A 24,004-nucleotide genomic window follows, 5' to 3' on the forward strand; every position below is an offset into this window, starting at 1 on the left:
GTGTATATGTTCAAAAACTACAAAAACCTTGATAGAGAGGTTAGAGACAAAATGGAGAAACCATGAACGAGATAGTGGGGATGTTAGAGTTCTAATTTGAGTTGAGTTTGATTAGTTTCATACATTGCTATTGATAGTTTTGCCCCTCAGACGAGGGAACGTTAGTAATAAAGCAATGAATTTACAATACTGCCTCCGCATCAAGTATGCGTAATCTAATATAAACCCAATGGCTGAGATTAAAAATTAAGTTAGATCCAATGTGTTAAGACTTAGTCTATCTGGTAGTTTGTTACTAGGCTAGTCTTATGCTTTACTGTTATTAGCTTCCTTTTGTTATGCTCTGTATACTATTTATATGCTTGTTTTCACAGTGAATAAACCATTCCCGTTACCACTCTCACATGGTATCACAACCAGCACTCTAACGAGAATTTTTTTTTCCCTCTTTCTTCTCCTCTCTCTTTCATGGCTGCTGTTACTCCTGCACCAATAGTTCAAATTCATGCCCCCACCCACCTGCCAATCAAACTCACATCTTCCAATTTTCTTATTTGGATGAAACAAGTGGAGTCTACTCTCATAGGGCTAGACCTTGTGAGCTATGTCACTGGTTCAACGGTTGCACCGGAGAAGTTTTCTGATCAGGCACATACTACCGTAAACCCGGCCTATACGGCTTGGTTTAGACAGGATCAGACTATCATAAGTGCCATTTTGGGCAGCTTGTCGGACACTCTACAACCCATTATTTCCTCTGCATCATCTGCATGTGATGCATGGACCCGCCTATCCACCAATTGCGCCGCCGCTTCTCGGAGTCGTATCGTTTCGCTAAAGGCGAAGCTAGCGAAGAATCCTAAAGGCAACAGGTCTATTGAAACCTATATGCGGGAGATGAGAGCGATTGCGGATGATTTGGCCCTCGCGCAAAGCCCGGTTACTGAAGAGGATCTTGTGGTGCATATTTTCACGCAATTGGGTGACGAGTACAATTATATTGTCACTGCGCTACGTGTACGTACAGACACCGTCTCATACGGCGAGTTCCACGATGTACTCACAGACTATGAAAGAATACTACGGGACAATGAAACTGTTGCACAGGTTCATATGCCTACCGCTAATGCAACACAGCGGCGCTTCAATAGTCCCCATGGCGCTCAGTCTCAGAATAACCGGCGTGGCCGAGGTGGTTCCACCATGTCCAACGGGCAACAATACCAAACGAAGAACACTGGTAATCGGTCTGCTACGTTCTGTAACTATTGCGAATACCCTGGACATGACACAAAGTTCTGTCGGAAACTTGCAAAATTCTTAAGGGAAAACAATGTTGCTGTTGTCGAGCCATTTTTCCCAAAAGAACTTGAATAACTTAGTTTTTCTGACGGAGTGGTCATTTTTTATCAGGAACGCTATGTCATTTACAATCCCGGCGTATTTCAGGTGCTTGAAGGCCCCGCTGACCCGAAGTGATTTAGAAAGAGTCTTCTTTATCAATTAAGAATCCTACAACTCTCTTTACTGAGCGAGACTCCATCCATATCCCTACTAGTGGTTTTTCTTTCATTCAATCATCACTTGTTTGACAGCTTAAACTAGGCTCCACTTTAGAGATAGGTTTGTTTTTGGTCAACATCAAAATAGGTCAAGGGCGCGTCGGAACGATCGGTAGCTGCTTAGTCTCATCCGAGAGTACAATCTCCTTACTGCTTTTGAAAAAAAAAAAGAGGAGTGGTCGATTTAGGCTCCTTCCCTTCCACTGCGTAGCCGCGCTAGCAGGTACTACGAGCCCTCTGTCCCACGCATCTAACCAGCTCGCGTGGTTCACCGGTTCCACCGAAAACTCTCATTTGTTGAAGCAGAGCATAGTGCGCTTTAGGCGCCGAGCAAGAAACGTCTCTTCTTTCGTTTCGGTTTATTCACTGATTTGAAACTTAGCACTTGTTTTCTTATTGATTCCAGGGGCGGTGGCATTCTTTAATGAAGTATATTTGAACCGAATTAGCACTTCTCAGATCAGGCTAGGCCTCTCCAGCTGAGCTGGGCGTCGGGACCCTGGATGCGCTAGCGATTGGCACATAGAGGAGTGGTTGCCCGGGTTTATCGGCCTAGTATCCTGCACCACGCTGTAACACCCTAAAATTTTGAAACTTTTAAAACTTATATAATAAAGGTAAATTCTCATTAAATCTTAAAATGGAGTATTACTAAACATAAGAGTGTGGGGTGCTATGCCACATCTGAGCTGGAGAACTCAGATGTACAGGCTAAACTAACTAGATATCCTCAATACATCAGTATGGCACGCAGGCTGAAAGGAAAACTATCTAACTAATCCAAGTTCTTCTAGCGCGCTCCGGAAGCTAATCATCTGTGCCTGAAAGCCAAATATATCTGTTCAGCGAATAATGCTGGTAACCCACTCCAACGCGTTGAAATACAATATAGGTATATATATATATATATATATATATATATATATATATATATATATATATATATATATATATAGATATATGAAAACCATTTTGAAGCAGGAAGATATATACTTAGGAGACTCTAGCTTTAAAACCAGGAATAGACTCGACAGGTAGGGATAAGCACATTAAACAATGATAATCAGTTATATAGAGACAATATCATAAAGAACATGTATCTAAGGACACAGTTAACTTTCAAATCATTCACATCATCATTCAAGTCACACAAGCACACTTTGGTGGCGCCACGGGACCAATCGCATGCCCCAAACATGAAGGTTAGTACATATAGTACTTAACACGGTCTCGCAGCACCCTATCTCATACCGCAGCATTAAGGGGTTTATCGCAACCAACCGTATAGACTGTCGACGATTTCAATGGCGGATCACAGCCCTACACACCGCTGACGCGCTCAGTCGGTGGACTGTGATCCTCTTTTGGGGACTGCGACCCTACACACCGCTTGACGAACTCAGTCGGTGGGTCGTAGTAGATCAAAGCCCTAAACACCGCCTGAGGGACTCATTCGGTGGGCGATGATTCCTTTTGGGTCAGCTTCTATGCCTCTCGGAGCGAATCGGGTGGACCTGAATTGTTAAACGGGTTGAGAAACACCCAGATCACATTGTGGTTTATATATATATATATATATATATATATATATATATAAATGTAATCATATGGGTAGCTAAAGAGCCAATGATGTCCAAAAGCTAGCCTCATTGACCTTAACGTAGGGGTTTGACGACTCCATTCGCCTTGAATAATTTTTTAGTTTAAAGACGGATCAGAGAAAATTAGCATATAAATAATTATTTTGAGTGAGGTCAGCTAATGGTTTATATTATTAAGAATTGAGGGTATGAAGTAGTATATGGCCAGTTTGGTAAAATAGTTAGCATATTCGTTAATTTTGACTTATTTGATCACTATTAGTTGTTGTTTTAGTTAGACAATCAATATGAGTGTTTGCTTAATTAGCTTTTTGTAATAATTTTTTGTTCCAAAATGTTAAAATTCAAAAAGCTACTTTGAGTAGCATTTTCAATTAGATTTTTGATAAAGTCATTTATATGTAATCACCTAACAACTAATAGTTAATTCACCAAACATTTTTTCTACAATCAACTAATGCTATCAACTAGTTAAACCCACTAACAACCATTTACCAAACACCCCCTATATCTTTCAACTTTGTTAATAAACGTAAAATATATTGACCCTATTTGATAATATAGTTAGCTTATCAGTCAATTCTGGCTTATTTGACTACTATTAGCTGTTTGACGTGGTTAAACACTCATATTGATTGTTTGATTAATTAGCTTTTTGTAACAGCTTATTGTTCCAAAATGCTAAAATAAAAAAAGCTACTAAAATAGATTTTTCAATCAGTCTTTTTAGAAAGTCATTTTGCTTGTAATCAGCTAACAACTAATTTACTAAACACTTTTCTACAATCAATTAATATTATCAACTAACACTAACCCAATCAGCTAACAACTATCAACTATTACCAAACACTTCCATTGTTAGAAGTCTGTATTGTATGCGCATAAATAAAAGACTAAATATTTACTATTTGTCAAATACTTTCATTTATTTATTTTTGGGATCAAACTACTTGTTAAACTTTTTTTTTTTTTAAATCTCGAACACCTGTCGTTCTATTTTTTACACAGAAAACCAATAACGATTCCACTAAAGCTCGAACTCACAACCTTACAAATGAAAGTACAACCCGAATACCATTAGACCACATAGTCTTGGTAATATGGTACACGTTACTTCAGTATTCTTAACGTTAATTGGTTTGAAAATATCTCTATCTCTATATATATTAAAGCAAAATGATTAGAGAAAAAATTTTTTCCTTCAAAATAAAAGCATTTGTTGTATTGTATTCACATTACTTTATAAATTCATGTAATTTTAATTACAAATCAAATCAAATCAACATAACATGTCTATATATATTAAAGCAAAATGATTAGGGAAAAATCTCTATCTCTATATATATTAAAGCAAAATGATTAGGAAATTTTTTTCCCTAATCATAATCATCATAAATAATTAAATAAAGATGAAAAGAAAATCAAAGTGAATAATAAGCAAAAAGATTTTAGTGGATAGGAGAGTAATTCACAAAATTAATTTGAGTAATAATTGTTGATCCATAATTGAGAATTAACATTGCAATAATTATGTTATGTTTCTAACATTAATTGATTGGATATAAATTTAAAATTCATAATCAATATTTACATGAACATCTACACCTACTTTAACACTATAAATAAACCATCCATACATTTGGGCTTGTGCGGAACGGTATTTGAAAGCTTAGTAAATTTGAAATGATAAATTTTGGAATTTTATTACACATTGTTGAAGACTTCGTTCTACACAACATTTTTAGTCGTACTTAGACATGGTACATTTTCGCCACATATCAAAAATTTTAAACCCCTTGGGTTACTAACTCTTGAAACAGCTACGTACATTTACAGAACTTAGGTAAATATATATATATATATATATATATATATATATATATATATATATATATATATATATATATATATATATATATATATATATATATATATAGAGAGAGAGAGAGAGAGAGAGAGAGAGATATGAAAACCATTTTGAAGCAGGAAGATAAATACTTAGGAGACTCTAGCTTTAAAACCAGGAATAGACTCGACAGGTAGGGATAAGCACATTAAACAATGATAATCAGTTATATAGAGACAATATCATAAAGAACACGTATCTAAGGTCACAGTTCACTTTCAAATCATTCACATCATCATTCAAGTCACACAAGCACACTTTGGTGGCGCCACGGGACCAATCGCATGCCCCGAACATGAAGGTTAGTACATATAGTACTTAACACGGCCCCGCAGCATCCTACCTCATACCGCAACATGAAGGGGTTGATCGCAACCAACCGTATAGACCGTCGACGATTTCAACGGCGGATCACAGCCCTACACACCGCTGACGCGCTCAGTCGGTGGACTGTGATCCTCTTTTGGGGACTGCGACCCTACACACCGCTTGACGAACTCAGTCAGTGGGTCGTAGTAGATCAAAGCCCTAAACACCGCCTAAGGGACTCATTCGGTGGGCGATGATCTTCGGAGACTACGACCCTACACACCGCTGGCCCATACACTCGGTGGATCACAGCCGACCATAGCCCTACACACCGCTTGATCACTCATTCGGTGGACTATGGCCTTCCTCGGGCTAGTGGCCCTACACACTGCCTGGCGCGTCCAGTCGGTAGACCATAGCACACGAGGCCCAGGTGGACCGCAGCCCAAGAAGTGAATCACTGACCGCAGTCAGGAGAATGAACCGCAGCTCATAAGTAACCAATTTGATCGCAGCTCAGGAATAACCAACTTGATCGCAACCAAATTGGGGTATCATGCATCACATAACACATAGTAGCACTTATTAGCACGTTGGGAAGGGGGAAAACGTAGTAATAAACTTACGTGTGATCATTCACATACTAAGAATAGTTCTAAGGGGTTCATGCATCTTTCTCCTAGGCCAACGGGTTACCGATTCAACTAGCATGCAATACGTAACACTCTTTTACCCTACGAAAGGTACCCGAAACATCAAACTAGACTCATGCACGACAAACGGAGTCCGTTGGGACACCACGGGGGATCGGGGACATCAAACGGGGAAGCCAAAGTCCCGGAGTGAGCGACGACCAGCGGGTAGCCGGTGGGTGGAGGGCCACCCGCCGGCGACAGATTTCCGGGCAGCGGGTGCCGGCGGGCAGTCGCCTGCCCGCTGCCGGCGGTGTTTCTTTGGGCAGCGGGTAAGTGGTGGGCCCCCCTACCCCCACTGACTCTTTATTAAAATAAACGCCCCGGGATCCTTTGTGGAACCCGAAACCATGCTTAGACACTTTTAAACGTAAATAATGACACCACGTAGGCAATTAACAGATCAAAAGCAACAATCACGTAGAACACAACCTAACATTACTTCTAAACATAATTATCACCCGAGCATGCAAATTCCCACCCAAATATATATGAAGAACATCACAATACAAATTCTCAATTCAATCTAGGGCTCTAATCAGATTTATATCACAAAATCATACTTTATCTTTAAAATCAAGATTTATCAAGAATTAACACACAATTATCAAGATCCTCTTATCATCATCAAGATCACACATAAAATCATCTCAACAATTATCAAGATCATATCACAATTACCATAGAAGATTTCATCAAGACACGAGTATAGAATAGGGAGCCAAAGAAGAAGATTATAGTAAGAAAAATAGGTCTTGTTGAGACATGGGTTACCTCTTAGCCCTAATTAATCCTCCCTTGGCTATTAAGGTTCTTCTCTAAGATTTCCATCCGATTGATCTCCCTAGGCTTCGTGGCGGGGGAGTCTTCCAGGAGTATTTTCGTGTAATATAATTATGGGTGGTGTGGGTTCTAAATGCTTTCTAATCCTCTATTTATAGAATCAGGAATCCTAATCATAACCTGAATAGTAAAGGCCTACTTTCTTTATTCCCAATAGACATATAGGTCTAGTATTCCTAATTTGGATCTGACTAGTAAAAGGTTTACTCTCTTTATTCCTAATAGGCTTAAAACTCTGGGGCAAGGGTGCACGATCCATGGTGGACCTCATTAATTAATTAAAGGGAATCTTTAACCAAATTTAGTCCTTTTTAATTATTATTAACAGAATTAATTAAATAAATAATTCGGGATTAAAGGCCGTAACACGGGGTGTTACATCGCGTTCATGATATTGACATTCAACTGTGCCCTGGAGACACGGTCGAAGCATGCCCGCCCAGTGTGCTTCTTTCACGACATGCTATAGTCCTGGGTGTCTTCCAGTGGTCTTCTAGCCTTAGAAGAAGTCGTGTCCGTCCCAGGCATCTGCAACGTCCTCCTTTGATATTCTAATCTGGGACAACTAAAAGACTGAGCCATGCGGTTACTTTCACGGTCGCCCTCACTAAACCAACTTGAATCTGAACTACGATTCAGATCACATCTTACTGAAATCGGATTTCCTTTGCGTGCCATATGCGCTTAGACTTCACTTTTTCCCCGTTTTTCTTCCCCGTCCAATATTTATTCTCGAAGGTCTTCGTTTTCGTGTAAAAGAAAACTCTCCAAATTTATGACCAACCTTTCCTTCAGTAATCTTACAACGAACAGGAGTTTTTCCATTGTAAATTCGTACGGAGCAATCAACGAATTCCGGCGAAATAGAAGATCTACGTGACCAAATTGTCATGTTCAAAAGAAGATCTCTCTTCTTTTTCATTCTCAAGAGGAATGCATCAACAAAACTTCTCTTCCATATAGATCGTCGTGGCATGAACTAATTCTTTCGCTTCGATTATGTCTGTCTTTGCTCCTCTCCTGTCGAGTGGCTTACGCTCCTACTCCTCCTCCTTCTGCTCATGAATCCTCCTTGGTCCTTCATTCACTTTTTCTCGCATTGGCTTCTTCTGTGTTAAGCATGACATGTAATGTCATGTTTGAAGTCGAAGCAATCTTCTTGTTTTTATTTCGAAAAATCTATTCTATTTTTCATGATAATAGTTTTTGACTCTTTATTTTGAAGCAAGGTGGATCTATACAGGAACCTAGTTATAATCGTCTTCTTCTTTCTTTCTTAATAAGTTCTTTTTTTTTTTTTTCGATTTTCTTTGAAATGCATGCTTTCCTATGGATGAGACTTTTTATGGAAAGAGGATATGAAGAAGCGAGACCATCAAAGAGAGCACTCTGCTGCGCCTTTATTAGTCTGATGATGTTCTTCTGTTTATGTTCTTCTTTCTTCTTGATTGTTTGCACGTTTGTATGAGAATCAAGCTCATCTCCTTCGTTAAGCACATATAGGGTATCGAGCCCTCGGCGCTTGAGAGAACCCCGGGGAGCTCTTCTGTGATAGGCTCCGAGCTCCTGACTCTACTAGGCAACTAAGACATTAGATGAGGGAGTGCTTTTCTGTTTAGCGCTCTGTGGTTCATAGATTGGATATTGAATTATCCGAAGATGAGTATCCCTCGAGCTTGACTTCCAAGCACTGCTTCTGTAGTCAACAAAGAAGTAGGGTTTTAGACTTCGTCATTAGTTTGACCTTCTGTTCTAAGAAAGAATGCCTGAGCTTCTATAGCGCGAAGACAAGAACTAGTCAATTTCTCTAAAATCTGGAATACCCTTCTTCCTCCATCCATACACTGACATCAGTTACTGAAAACCGAGATATGGGCATAAAGAAAATCAAACTCTTTGCTCATGAATATGCGATGTTAAGGATGCCAGAACTATAGTTGAATTGACCGTTCACTCATAGGTAGCTGCGAACTAGGAAGAAAAAGAAGGACATGGAAGCCAAGCCAATGCGGTCTTAGCTCTTATTGCTGCCAACGACTCCGATGCCGTTGAATCCGTTGGAGGAAGAGCTGCCTATTGAATTTCTTGGAGTAAGGGCTTTCTGAAAAGGCGTAGCTGCAATTGGGCTTCGGCTTGTACTTGAATCGATCTTGCCTTAGTGTTGCTGACTGACGGACCGAAGACAGAATAATAGAATAGGATATTGCACCTCACTTCGAAGAATGGGAGGAAGATTGATACCACTTCGACAACTTAGAATGAGAGAAGGAATGGCATGCTAGACGGCCGGGGAACATTAGCTACGAAAGAAGCAAGAGACTTGACAGCCCTCCTCGACAGCAACTAAAAACACATGAAAGAAAAACAAATGACTTGTTTGGTCAGCTCAACCACTAAAGGTGCGAAGGATTTCTTACTTGAAGGCAGGAGGGTAAAGAGTCTAAACTAAAGGCAAAGGCGTAGGAAACACAGGTCAAAGAAGCAGCACTCGCCGCAGGAGATCGAACAGATCCGGTTAGTTGATTCAAGTCTAAGTAACATCAAACAAAGCGATATAAAGGTGAAGTGGTTTCTCCCCATTGACCGAGTGAAATAACAGCAAGCATGCCATCATAGGTAAAAATAAAAAAGGCCTTTCACATCTAGGAAAGGAGAAGACTCACCTCTCTAACCAGACTCGTCCCTTGTTTTCTTGTATGGGAACCCCATTCTTTAATGAGAGAAAGAAAAGAGTTAATGAAAAGCCTTTTTCAAGCTCATCTCAGATTCATTAAAGAATCAGACATAGCCTAGTTCTATTCATAACAGGCAACGGGGGGTTGGTGTGGACGCTTCGGGCCATCGAACTTAGTTTCAATTGCAAAGCTAAAGGAAGACTAGAAAATAAAATAGGGGGAAGATAGGCTAGGCCAACAGCAAAAAAGCAAGAAGTTGGGCCTGATCTTGATCTATGAGGTGAAAGATCAAGGAAGGGCATTGGTCCGTCTGAAGCCAAGTCTGTCTTATAATAGTAGTAGTTGCCTCCTGATCCTCGAGTGATTCTCGTCGGGATTTCTTTGAAACTACAACTGCCCTTGCCGAAAGAAAGTAATCAAGAGAAGCTTTGAGGGCAGTTAAGGAAGGATAGGGAGGGGCCAAGTCAGGATGGGGGATAGTCAGATGACTTGAGGCTACTATTTAATTCAGCCTGAGAGAAATTCAAACTCAGCTAAAGCGAAAAAGGAAATCAAGTACATTCGAGCATTCGATTCAGGCACTGCAAGCCACGAAGCGAGAGCAGCTGCCAAAGCAATGGAAAAGTTGAGGTTATGAAATAGCTCGACTGCTAAGGAGAGGGGGGCATAGAATGAAACCTTCTAGAATTGATTCTGTCTCCCCTGATCTAAAGGTCAGATACAAAAGGGGACCCTATCCCACTATGAACGAAAAGATGCACAAGCTCTATCCATTATCCAATCACTTGACTTGAACCTAAAGTCTTGCCGATAATGTCTTAAACAAAACAATCTGTATAGTTAGAATTCATGTCCGAATCCAGTAAAAGGACAAGAAAAGGACGGAACTGGTAGTCTAAAGGCCGAGTCTCAGTCTATTAGTTAGATACGCACGCTCTTTCTTGATTTTCCCCGTTGATAAGCATGCTAAGTGTTCAACCCACATTAACAATTTGATCGCAGCCAGCTTCTGAACCGCAGCTCAGGAATAACCAATTTGATCGCAACCAAATTGGGGTATCATGCACACATAACACATAGCAAGCACATGCAACCCACATTAACACATTGGGAAAGGGGGGAAAACGTATAATGAAACCTATGCGTGGTCATCCACAAACTAGGAATGATCCTAAAGGGGTTCATACTTCTTTCACCTAGGTCAACGGGATACCAATTCAACTAGCATGCGATATATAAGACTCATTTATTCTACGAACAGTACCCGAAACATCAAACTAGACTTAGGCACGATAAACGGAGTCCGTTGGGACACCACGAGCGTCGGGGAAACATCAAACGGGGAAGCCGGAGTCCCAAGTTGGGATAATTTCCAGCGGGTAGCCAGTGGGTGGTGGACCACCCGCCGGTGTTAGGTCTCCGGGCAGCGGGTGCCCAGCGGGCAGTCGCCTGCCCGCCGGCTGCCCGCTGCCGGCGATGTCCTTCTCGGGCAGCGAGTAGGTGGCGGGTCCCCCTACCCCCCACTGACTCTTTATTAAAATAAACGTCTCGGGGTCCGTTATGGAACCCGAAACCATGCTTAGACACTTTTAGACGCAATTGATGACACCACGTAGACAATTAACGGATCAAAAGCAAGAATCATATAGCACATATCCTATCATGACTTCTAAACATAATCAACACCCGAACATGCGAATTCCCACCCAATTATATCAAGAATAACACAATACGAAATTCCCAATTTTAACCTAGGGCTCTAATCATATTCAAATAAATAAAATCATAGTTCCTCTTTGAATCATCAAACATCAAGATTCATCAAGAACATCACATAATCATCAAGAATCTCTTATCATCATCAAGATCATCAAGATCACACATAGAATCATCTCATAATCATCAAGAACTCATCATCAATATCATAAATGATTTAACAAGACACAAGTATAGAGAGGAGGCCAAAGAAGATAATTATAGCAAGGAAAATAGGTTTTGTTAAGACATGGGTTACCTCTTATCCATAATTAATTTCCTTGGCTATGAAGGGTCTTTCTTTAAGATTCCTTCTTTCTTGATTTCTCCTAGGGGGATTCTTGGAACTTCTTGTGTGGTGGGAGATTATTGTGGTGTAAGATCTAGGTGCCTCCTATAACCTTATTTATATATTTAAGAGCCCTAATTAGGGTCTAAGTGGTATGGGTTTACTAATCCTATTCCTTATAGGACTAAGGACTTGTTTTAGGGATAAGGGTCCATGGTCCATAGTGGACCATATTAATTAATTAAAGAGAATCCTAATCATAATCTGAATAGTAAAAGGCCTACTTCCTTTATTCTTAATAGATAAATAGGTCTAGGATTCCTAATTATAATCTGACTAGTAAAAGGTTTACTTTCTTTATTCCTAATAGGCTTAAAACTCTAGTTTAGGCAAGGGTCCACGATTCATGGTGGACCTTATTAATTATTTAAAGGGAAACCTAACCAATTTAAATCATATTTAATTATTATTAACGGGATTAATTAAATAATTAATCTGGGATTGAAGGCCGTAACACGGGGTGTTACACTCTCCCCCCCCCCCCTTACGAGAAGCTTCGTCCCCGAAGTTTAGAAGTCGTTACAGGGATAACGAGTCAAAAGTAGTACGGTAGTCATATTGAGAGAATGTATTCTATGGGGAGAATATATAATTGTATATCTATGTGTACTGGGTTTTTGGGAACGATTGGGTTAAATGGATTAAGAGAGTGGGTTTCAAACTTGAGGACAAAGTGAATTTAGGAATTAGGATCAAAGTTTTCAAGGTTTTTCAACTTTAGGAGGTGAGGTTGCTACCTTGTATGGAATCGTTAAAATAGGGAATCAAGAATGGGGTTTGATGGGTAGAAAGGGTTTTGTAACAAGGAGGGGCTCGGTTATCCAAGGGACGGAAAGGGATTCAGTTAGGATGGGTTAAGGGTTCTCGATTCAAGTGACTATTCTGGTTTGATGCTTTGATCACGACGTATTGATGAACTGATGATCCTTCTCCTTTGGTGTTGGCACTTGCTTTACTTTAAGATCCTTGTCGGACCTTGCTTCCCAAGCTTAAGTTTCATCCTTCTTTTCTATCTTGAGGGAATCGCCTGTGATGATTTAATACTTACTTCTTTAATGCGTCCAAGGTCTTGACCAAGTTTGGTCAACCAAGCCAATCTTTTAGGGCGCACTTCCCAAATTCTTCCCAAAGTCTCTTGGTAGTCGATAAACTTTTGGTTGACTTTCTCTTCTTATTGAATTTCATTTCCTTTTTAGTAAATGAAATTCTTAGTAAGACTTCATGTCTTCCCCGAGGTTCGGCTTGTTGTGCCCTTTTGTGTTACTTTTAATGATGAAGGTGCCCTTGCATGCTCTTTTTCTTCTTGAAGCGCAGTTGGTTACCTAATCTCGTTGTGGAATGACTCGGTGACTTTACTAGTCATCTCATTTCCTTGTGGGTCCTTAATAACCCTTAAGGCCTTGGCACAAATGTGCTCTTTTACTTTTTTTCCTAGCACCACGGACTACGTCGTTCTTGATTTCATACAACTTGTAAGGAGCCCTCTGATTTGCTTGAACGATATCGACGGTTTGAAGGGGTCCCGGTCCATCCTTAGCATTTTGACTTTTAAGGCCTTTGTGAGTCCTTAGCACGAGTTCCCAACTCGCCTCCTTGGTTTGCACAATCCTTCAGCCAATCATCCCTAGTAGGTTGCTTCGTAGAGTCCAACTTCAACTCCACGTGTAATGCAATTGGTTGTGCTTTTCCGACGGTGTCTTGCATGTCAAGGTCATTTACCGAGGACACCATGTTTGGGCAACCCATGGTTCCTTACCCAGGACTCGCGTTCATCAATCGAGGCACACAAGTGCGCCATGAATCAATAAAATGAGGAGTTAAGAAATCAGCACATTGTACCAGTGGGCGCGAGGTGGGTGGTCGTCCGCCTGCCAATCTCCTGTCAAGGCCCCGTCAAGGTCCCGCCAAGGTCCCGTCAGGACCAGTTAGGATCCCATCAAGGTCCCGTTGGAGACCCGCGGGAAAGTGACTAGGAAGAGTAAATTCCTTCAGGAAAAATCCCAAGAATGCACAGATTCAAGTCCCGACAAGCCCCACGCCTATGTGCACAATAAAAGGGATTTGAATACATAGGATGACCCATCGTACAATGTTATTGATCCTTAAGCACGAGTTCTAGATGAGTCAAGACTCTCGTCTGTTCTTTCCGCTCGGTAGGTCGGGTCTGGTTTCCAATTTAGCAACCTCGTCATCTTCACCGGGTAGTTGGTTATAAGCCAACATGTCCTTGCTTGATTAATGATAAGCCTTCTTGGTTTTTCTTGGAGTTCGGCTTGTCACTCGCTCTTTGTTCAATCCTTTGGTGACCAACTGCTTGGTGATGCAATTCTCTTCCTTGGAATGCATTTGATTGACTGCCCTCGACGTCGCATGGTGTTTTGGCGATTTTGTGTGTCACATGCACTTCTTACGATGCCTAAAAACCATCAAGGTCCTTGTTCCAAGGTAAGACCTTTATTGCAGGGAAGCTTTAGTTGTATGATACTTTCCACGCGTTTGTTGCCTCTTCTTGTCATATCGAGCCCTTTTCGACAATTCGTGCTAACGATTAAGAAAAGATGCTGTTTATGTACTACTTTACTTTCTTGCATTTAATTGGCGTTCCTAGTCCTCTTTACAGGTGGTCTCCCACTTCAGTTACTTCTTCTTTCGGGTTTGTTCCTGAATTTCCCGTTTGTAGAAGTTGGATTCGATAGAGGTCGACAGCACTGGTGTAGGCTTCGTTAGGGGTTTGGGGTTTGCTTACAATTAGGGCCTTGTGGGTTTCGTAGTTGGTGGTCTGTCACAGACTTCTTTATCTTGGTCGTCTCTGTAGGATCTAATTCGGGTGCGAAACGAGCCGGTTGGAGGAATTGTTTGTGGTATTCCCTGACGGTGGTCATCCCTTGTTTTAGGTGGAGAATTTCCTCGTACATGGTTGCCCTTACGGGTGCAGGGTGGAATCGCCCTCGTAGCCGTGCTCCTAGGCATTCCCAGTTGAACCCCCGGTTGTTGCCCATAAGTGGGTTCTTCGTGGATTTACCTAAGATCGGCCTCGTGTCTGAAGTGGAACGAGGCTATCTCTACGCGGCGTTCCTCTGGGCATTCCACTAACCCGAGGATTTTGTTGAAGGTTCGGATCTATTTTTCGAGGAGTGTGGGGTCCTTGACTGACTTCTTGTTGGCGTCATGCTGCTGGTTTTCAGGGCCAATATTCATTGTAATGATGAGTCAGTGTGCTGCATCCTTACCTTGGTGTGGTAAGCATAGGGGGAGTTCTTTTAAATTAGGGAGGGATAAAGTGAGGGGAGGTTATGTGTAGGTTTCACAATCTCACCGCGCGTCCTAAGATTCCTGAGTCCTATGTTCCTAAATACCTAGAGTTCAAGCCTATTGTCTTAAAGTCCGGTCTTAAAGGTCTTATCCTAGGGTCAAACTTAGGCTCTGATACCAACTGTAACACCCCGAAATTTTAAAACTTTTAAGACTTATATAGTAAAGGTGAATTCTCATTAAATCCCAAACATAATATAGTAGAGTACGGGGTGCTATGCCACACCTGAGCTAGAGAACTCAGGTGCACAGGCTAACTAACTAATATCTTCAATAATGTAAATACGCAAGCATGGCACGCAGGCCAAAAAGGGAAACTATCTACTCTATGCTCCGAATCTCTGGCGCGCTCCAGTGTCTACTCTTCAGTGCCTGAAAGCCAAATATATCTGTCCAGCGAGAGATGCTGGTAACCCACTCCAACGCGTTGAAATACATTAGATATATATATATATATATATATATATATATATATATATATATATATATATATATATATATATATATATATATATATATACATATATATATTTTATATATATATATATATATATATATATATATATATATATATATAGATATATTAAAACCATTTTGAAGCAGGAAGATATATACTTAAGAGACGCTAGCTTTTAAAACCAAAAATAGACTCGACAGATAGGGATAAACACATTCAACAGTTATAATCAAGCATATAGAGTTACTAGCATATATCCTATGGTCACAGATTCACTTCATCTCATTCATATCATCATCCCAATTCGTATCTCACCACACACAAGCACACTTTCGAGGCGCCACAGGACCAATCGCATGCACATACATGAGGGTCAGCGCATATAGCTCTGACACGGCCCCGCAGCACCCTGCCTCGTATCGCAATACGAAGGGGTCGATCGCAACCGACCAATGAACCGCAACTCATCATAATGTTTGATTGCAACCAAACAGTGGACCGCAACCCAAGAGTAGTCATCTGACCGCAGCCAGGAATATGAACCGCAGCTCATGTAAAACGTTTGATCGCAACCAAACGGTGGACCGCAGCCCGAGAGTGTAATTCTGATCGCAGCCAGCTTCTGAACCGCAGCTCAGGAATAACCAATTTGATCGCAACCAAATTGGGGTATCATGCACACATAACACATAGCAAGCACATGCAACCCACATTAACACATTGGGAAAGGGGGGAAAACGTATAATGAAACCTATGCGTGGTCATCCACAAACTAGGAATGATCCTAAGGGGTTCATACTTCTTTCACCTAGGTCAACGGGATACCAATTCAACTAACATGCGATATATAAGACTCATTTATCCTACGAACGGTACCCGAAACATCAATCTAGACTTAGGCACGATAAACGGAGTTCGTTGGGACACCACGAGGGTCGGGGAAACATCAAACGGGGAAGCCGGAGTCCCGAGTTGGGATAATTTCCAGCGGGTAGCCGGTGGGTGGTGCACCACCCGCCGGATGCCCGCCGGTGTTAGGTCTCCAGGCAGCGGGTGCCCGGCGGGCAGTCGCCTGCCCGCCGGCTGCCCGCTGCCAGCGATGTCCTTCTCGGGCAGCGGGTAGGTGGCGAGTCCCCCTACCCCCACCTACCCCCCACTGACTCTTTATTAAAATAAACGTCCTGGGGTCCGTTATGGAACCCGAACCATGCTTAGACACTTTTAGACGCAATTGATGACACCACGTAGACAATTAACGGATCAAAAGCAAGAATCATATAGCACATATCCTATCATGACTTATAAACATAATCAACACCCGAACATGCGAAATTCCACCCAATTATATCAAGAATAACACAATACGAAATTCCCAATTTTAACCTAGGGCTCTAATCATATTCAAATCAATAAAATCATAGTTCCTCTTTTAATCATCAAACATCAAGATTCATCAAGAACATCACATAATCATCAAGAATCTCTTATCATCATCAAGATCATCAATATCACACATAGAATCATCTCATAATCATCAAGAACTCATCATCAATATCATAAATGATTTAACAAGACACAAGTATAGAGAGGAGGCTAAAGAAGATAATTATAGCAAGGAAAATAGGTTTTGTTGAGACATGGGTTACCTCTTAGCGTTAATTAATTTCCTTGGCTATGAAGGGTCTTTCTTTAAGATTCCTTCTTTTTTTGATTTCTCCTAGGGGGATTCTTGGAACTTCTTGTGTAGTGGGAGATTATTGTGGTGTAAGATCTTGGTACCTTCTATAACCTTATTTATATATTTAAGAGCCCTAATTAGGGTCTAAGTGGTATGAGTTTACTAATCCTATTCCTTATAGGACTAAGGACTTGTTTTAGGGATAAGGGTCCATGGTCCATAGTGGACCATATTAATTAATTAAAGAGGATCCTAATCATAATCTGAATAGTAAAAGGCCTACTTCCTTTATTCTTAATAGATAAATAGGTCTAGGATTCTTAATTAGAATCTGACTAGTAAAAGGTTTACTTTCTTTATTCCTAATAGGCTTAAAACTCTAGTTTAGGCAAGGGTCCACGATTCATGGTAGACCTTATTAATTATTTAAAGGGAAACTTAACCAATTTAAATCATATTTAATTATTATTAACGGGATTAATTAAATAATTAATCTGGGATTGAAGGCCGTAACACGGGGTGTTACAGTAGGGACTCACAAACAAGCCATTCAAGGTAGGTAGGTTTAGACCAAGCCAGAGCAAGCTTCAAGCTAAGCAAGGGTGGTGGGTCAGATACAGAGGCGGAGGGACAAAGAGAGTGCTTCCCGTTCAAGCTCTCAGAGAGAGAGCTCTTGTACAAGGAAGCTACGTACACATTTTCAAACTGAAAGCGACCAAGAAAACTCTTGCGCTAACGCAGCCATACTTTGGTGGTTCTCCGAGATCCTTGAGATGAAGAAGGGATATCTAATCCGATCGATTGCGTAAAGCCCGTGGTAGCAACGAAACCGGTGGAAGTATACAGAAAAGACAGTTCTTTTCTATTCTATTCTATTAGATATTATATTAGTATTAGTTAGTGATCCCGACTTAGTGAGTCCTTTCTTCCGTGATGAACTTGTAGCACCCCCCAAACAAGACCTATATAAAAGCCTTAACACATGCAGATTAAACGACAAAACTAGCAAAGCGGAAGATAAAACGAAAACTGGATAAAGGAAATCCGAACGGGGTGTCACGCCACGTCTACCAAACACGGTAAACGCTACGGCAAACAATCTGTAAGTGTATACATCTATCCCAAAAACATCAGTCTAAACTACATTGGCGCACAGGCCACAAAACAAGGATGGGGGTACTAAGCTACCAGGAACTAGACATCGCGCTCGTCTAAACATCACCTGAAAGATACAAAGATAAACATTGGGACGACGCCCGGTCAGCGCGATAAATGCTGGTGACCCACCAATACATGTGAAATATCATACATAGAAAGATATAAGGTGTAAAACCATTTTCGAAACGGAATATATATATATATATATATATATATATATATATATATATATATATATATATATATATATATATATATATATATATATATATATATATATATATATATATAAGTCAAAATCAAGATCAACAGTCAACACAAGACTCATCACTCTCAAAGATAACACGGGAACACATCTCAAACCACAAAGGCTAACCACAACGCGAAGGATAAAGACTCACCCAACGGCAACACATGCCTCCGTGACTACACACGTCACGAGAGAAGAATATACAACGCCGGCTTTACAAGCCCTCGCAACATCACCTATCACGAGTTGTTATGCCTTCCTTATGCCCTGTTCCAACCTTATGGCTACCCCCAACCTTATATCTTCTTCCAACCATTACCTCCAGGACCCCTGTACTTTTTAGTCCAACCTTATTCCCCCGGGACCGTCGTCCCCCACCAACGACCACCAACGAGACCACCAATTCATAATACACAAGGTACCGTACACGGCAACACATGCCCGGATAACACATGTTATCCCCCAAAAACGTGAACCTTACACAAAGACCACAACTCCATAATCACGTCACGGCCACCACGAGGACCGCTGCAATACCTTGGTGACTAGTGTCCCATACCACTAATCGTGCAATCCAGGTAAAGCCACACACGCACCACAACTCAACAAGAGTCAAGCAACGGATCACAACGAAGGTATGAAAAATACTCAATCAAGGAACGGGTCACAGCCCAACAACATCACCGATGAATAACACAAGTTATCATCAACCAAACGGAACGTACAAACATGACACAAACTCTAGCAGTTAGACAACAAACTAGCATGCTTATCAACGGGGAAAATCAAGATAGTTCCGAGGAACACACAAGACACCTCTTGGTCCAACGAAACACAATATTGAACACTTAGGACGATTCAGCCATGGCACTCTAGATCACTTAAGGGGCTGGACCCACTTATTTGAGCACGCGATGTGTATTACAATGACCTTCAGTCGACTAAGAAGGTGCATCATATTCGCTGGAAGCCAGCCTCTCTTGCCTACCCCTAAGTCCTGTCTACAGTAGCTGCTTCGCTTCTATTATAGATGACCGAAGAGCGGACTTCTTTCCAACAAACAGAGGAAGTTTTGATTCGAATAGAGAGATATGTCGGAATTAGCTCCTGGGAAAGATAGAAGGGCAGGGCTTCAGACCCATAATGAAACCAATGTGGGAGCTACTTATAATAAGTTACAAAACCTTGAGATGAAGAAGGGAAAGCGTAAGTGAACTCGATCAGTGGAGGAGGAAGCTCGGTTCAGTCCTTGCAGATCTTGACTCACTCACTTCCAAAGTAGAATACGAAACTCTAGTTGAAGCGGTATTGGCCATTATGAGTAGTAAAGGCTACTATGAGCAGAAAGGGACTACTTGGCTCGATCGAGCAGCACCTACACCTTCTCGCGTAACGACTTCTTTTAAGCTAGGCTAGGATCGGATCCAATTCTAGGAGCGATGTCAGACCAGTAGACCCAAGTTATGCCTTTGATCTAGGAGCTTCGGTTTGAACACATTATTCTCTGGAAAGCTTATTAGGATGCTAAGTATTTACCTTTTCTTTTCTCAATAGGAGGTCTTGTGTCGTTGGACCTGCCCTTTATGCAGCAGTAGTTTCGGTTGAACTGGAATTGCTCCCGCTATTGGTAGGCTTACTCGACTAAGAACTCAAGGAAGTGAACTGACGGGACTCTGCTACTTACGAGGGTTGATGTTGAAGAAGGGGCGAAGAATCCTCTGCGGATGAAAGATATGCTGAGACAAAAGCAAAATAGGAAGAAATACCTGCTAGACCAGAGACTGCGGATGGGGGTCTTTTTCACGTAAAAACCTGCCAGCCGGTAATATAGCATTTCCAAGCTAGGGGTATTGTTGTTTATGAACAAGGTTTTTCTCCTCAACCAAAGCATGGGTCAAAAAGGAAGAACCTAACCATCAGCAAGAAAGGGCGTCCCGACGTCGACTCCGAAAGGAAGCTCGCAAGAGGGAAAGAGAGGAAAAGAACCAATAATTCACCTATATGAAGCTGAAGGAATAAAAGCATTAGAGTGAAGATCCCTTTCTTAACCTGAAATGAAACCTCTCAAGACATGGAAAGATTGACCATCGGTTTTATTCCCAAGTCAGGACAGAAAGAGTGACTACTCGATAGAAATGCCCCTATGAATAAGGGAAGTTACTAGCCTTCTTTCTTAGGCCAAGGAAGGAAATCACAGTAGAACTAGCGTAGCGGGACATGACAGCGGTTGGGGAGAGGGAAAAGCTATCAATCCAATGAACAGAAAAAGCGGCTTGGCCGAAGGGTCAGGAAGAGAGAATGACTATACTTTCTGAGTTAGAACATTAGGAACCTTACACCCATAGGAAAGAAAGCAGCCAAAAAAGTAGAGAAGATCAGAGACAGGTTTAGCGAGAAAAGTCTTTAACTCACACCTATCTTTGATGAAAGAAGCCAAAAAGCAAGAAATTGAAAGTGTGATTAAAGCTAGAGAGATGACTTCTGTTGAACTCTTCATGTACATAAAGGGAATGAATCGCATATGTTGGTTGAGAATTGCTCAGGAATTCATTGATAATGACTTTGCCAGGTTCTAGGGAGGTTACTCTTATTTTTTGAGGATCGAGCCGCTCTCCCTCATTCCACTCGTCCAGCCTTCTTCACGAACTTGTACAATCGATGCCACAAAGATAGCAAACTCTATTATCAAAGAAATAAGGAAACAAGCGACAATTTGGCACCAGATATCCGAAGGTGTGGAAAGAGCAGCTGTGAGAAGCGGAAAAACCATCAAAAACTGACGATTGTTCGTGGAGGTTTCTACAGAAAGACCCCTTGGTTCTGACAAACGGATCACAATTACAGGTACCTGGGAGCATACTGATGGAATGAACGAAATACGAATAGTTAACATAATATGGTCATAGATCTTAGGTTGTAGCTTGATCATGAGCGAATTTGTTGATGTTGCACCCATGAAGTATGGAAAGTGCCAAACATTGGGAACTACCTGGGGAGGAGTTAGGAACAGGAACAAGAAGAAGCGAGAACCACTTAAATGGAGGAATCGATTGTATTTCGTCCTTTGTTCCCCATAGAATCTGAGGATCAAAAAGCACCAAATTTGATGACTTATTAAGGGAAAGACGAAGTAAGAACATGCTATTGGAGACGTTGCAACATATGTCGGGAAGGCCTCAGTTGATTGTGTACGAACAAAATACGAATCCAAAGGCAGGGTAAGAAGGGGTTTAGCTAATGGAGATATTAACTCTTCCGGGAACCAGTAACACGTAAACCATGTAAAACCAAGACCAATCAATATCCGAACGGAATGGATTCGAACTTCTCCTAGAATAGTTTCCGATGCGAAATTAAATTCATAGGATATATATGAGTAATTCAAAGGATAAATCTAAATATTTGATAGGATTCGATTCATTTTAGTAATGAACAAAAAAGAATTTTATGGGGCTTCCCTGTCGAGAATAAAAAGTTTTTCTCTTAGAGAGGCAGTTTCCTCGCTTAGAAAAGCGTTCCTTCTCTCAAGAGATTCCCATTAAGTGGATAAGTCTCGACGATGTTGCATATCCAATCGGGCTAGGTGCTTTTGTTTTAAAAAGCCCTGGAAATGCTCTGCTTGGGTCGTTTTTACTTCCCAATAGAATGGGGATTCTTGCCCCTCGTTACATAAGCTTTGCAAGACCTGGCATAGAGCAGGGTGATTGAATTCTAAGGGTTCGAGGTGTACGCTCAGTATGGAATCCAGGTCTTGTGGATCAATGAAGAATTGGGGATCCTCCCGACCATAAAAAATGAGTTGATAGAGAGAGGAAATCTTGTCACGAGTTGTAAAACAAAACTCAGTTTCCAGGAAATTTCGCACCATGACCTCGTACTCCTTGGGTGAGAGTCCCTGGTTTTGTAGGCGCTGTCGTACGAATTCCACCCATTCTGGATCCTGATCCGGCTGATTCATATAGTGGTCTAGCAGCGCTAGTTCAGACGGGAGAATACCCAATATGGAATTAGGTAAACCCCCATAAAAGAAGTTATAATAGATTCTACACACAAAACGGATCAAGAAATAAGACACACTACCTTCTCATAAGAGAAAGAGCCCGCTGTAACTTGGGCCTTGTTAGATAGTAGCAAAAGACTCTCACTTCGAAATCCGAAGGGAGATAGAACCTAACAAGGATATAGAAAGTAAAGAGGAAAAGGCATGACCAGAACAATTGTGTAAAATAAGTGAATTTATCCAGTTGAGGCATGATATGCTTGACAACAAATGATTCCCTCCAGACAGAAAGAGAGTCCTTATTGTACGAGTAGTTCAGAATTCTAGTGAGTTTTTGTTGGTTGTTGACCAACGGAAATCATGGGAGAAAGAAGACTAGATCCGGGGGTCATTCACCACCCCACCTACACACAAACGGACTACTTACTGCACCCAGAACCTCATAACAGCATAGAAAGCATCACCGTGAATTCCATATTGGATAAAATTACTATGTATATCAATCAGAAATGGAAGTTGTCTTAGTCATCCTTTTTTAAACCATGAGTATCCTATATCGAGAAAATATTCATTTTGAAAACATCTCTATAATGAACATAGTGATAGAAAGAGTACCATGCAGTGTCTTGACTTCAAACGGTTTGCTTTAACCATGTTAATAGTCCCACATTATTGGTTGAGAGAGAATCGAAGTAGATTTACCAATAAATCACAAAATGCTATGGTTCTTAGAGAGAATTGATTAATTGATTCATAAGTAATTCGCGAGATCATGCACCCCTCTCTCCTAGTTCTAAGGAAAACTGAAAACTAAAGGATACAGCTGGTTGGTCCAGCCTATTCTTGAAAGAAACAACTCGCACATACTCCCTTTCCAAAAAAGATCAATACACCAAGTACTACACTTAGATTTATTGGATTTGTTGCAAAAATATCGGTATTAAACCCGAAACTCCCAGCAGATGGCCAGTGGCCCAAAGAAAGGAAAGAATCGGTTACGTTTTTCATATGCTCTCCTCTTATAGATCAACTAAAAAACCAAACAGAGTGACTTTTGTATCACTTCACCTCTCTTTTTATTTACTCTCTTTTTTTTAAGAGTTTCTTCTTTGTTGTTGTTAGGTGTTGGAATTATCTTTTGCATATTATTTTCCAGCAGTTCTATTTTCACACCGTGAATCCAACTATATGAGAATTTGATCGAAACTCCAAGTTTTTTATTGTACTCCAAGACGTCGTTTACCGTCTTTTTGTACTCTTGGAACAATTTTAGAATATAGATAAATAGGCCTAGTGCGACTACATAAAAAAGGAGGATCGGCTCATTATTCAATTGTTGGAATAGCTTTTCTACCAGTTGAGACATGATATGATTGACAATGAAACTAACCGCTGCCACATTGGGGCTATGGGATTCAAACCCAATTTTGCCACGACCCACATTTCTCTCTCGCCCA

At 41.0% G+C, this 24,004-nt stretch overlaps 1 protein-coding gene and 2 long non-coding RNA genes across 3 annotated transcripts; 2 read left to right on the forward strand and 1 right to left on the reverse strand.

Moving 5' to 3' along the window:
• The first annotated feature begins 468 nt into the window (after nt 1-468).
• Nucleotides 469-1,377, forward strand: LOC109191079. Its single transcript, XM_019341654.1, has one exon. It carries the CDS (start codon nt 469-471, stop codon nt 1,375-1,377), a length of 909 nt encoding a protein of 302 aa, XP_019197199.1.
• A 5,919-nt stretch (nt 1,378-7,296) lies between these two features.
• LOC109190744 lies at nt 7,297-20,523 on the forward strand. The gene is made up of 4 exons (XR_002055776.1): nt 7,297-7,879; nt 19,747-19,753; nt 20,105-20,111; nt 20,513-20,523. It is a non-coding gene; the product is annotated as an uncharacterized LOC109190744 (long non-coding RNA).
• LOC109190741 lies at nt 7,904-23,652 on the reverse strand. The gene is made up of 4 exons (XR_002055775.1): nt 23,411-23,652; nt 19,811-19,817; nt 19,302-19,307; nt 7,904-7,916 (listed from the first exon to the last, which is right to left on the reverse strand). It is a non-coding gene; the product is annotated as an uncharacterized LOC109190741 (long non-coding RNA).
• Nucleotides 23,653-24,004: the final 352 nt, after the last annotated feature.

This window comes from Ipomoea nil, unplaced genomic scaffold, assembly GCF_001879475.1.
Source record: "Ipomoea nil cultivar Tokyo-kokei standard unplaced genomic scaffold, Asagao_1.1 scaffold0205, whole genome shotgun sequence".
NCBI lineage: Eukaryota > Viridiplantae > Streptophyta > Magnoliopsida > Solanales > Convolvulaceae > Ipomoea > Ipomoea nil.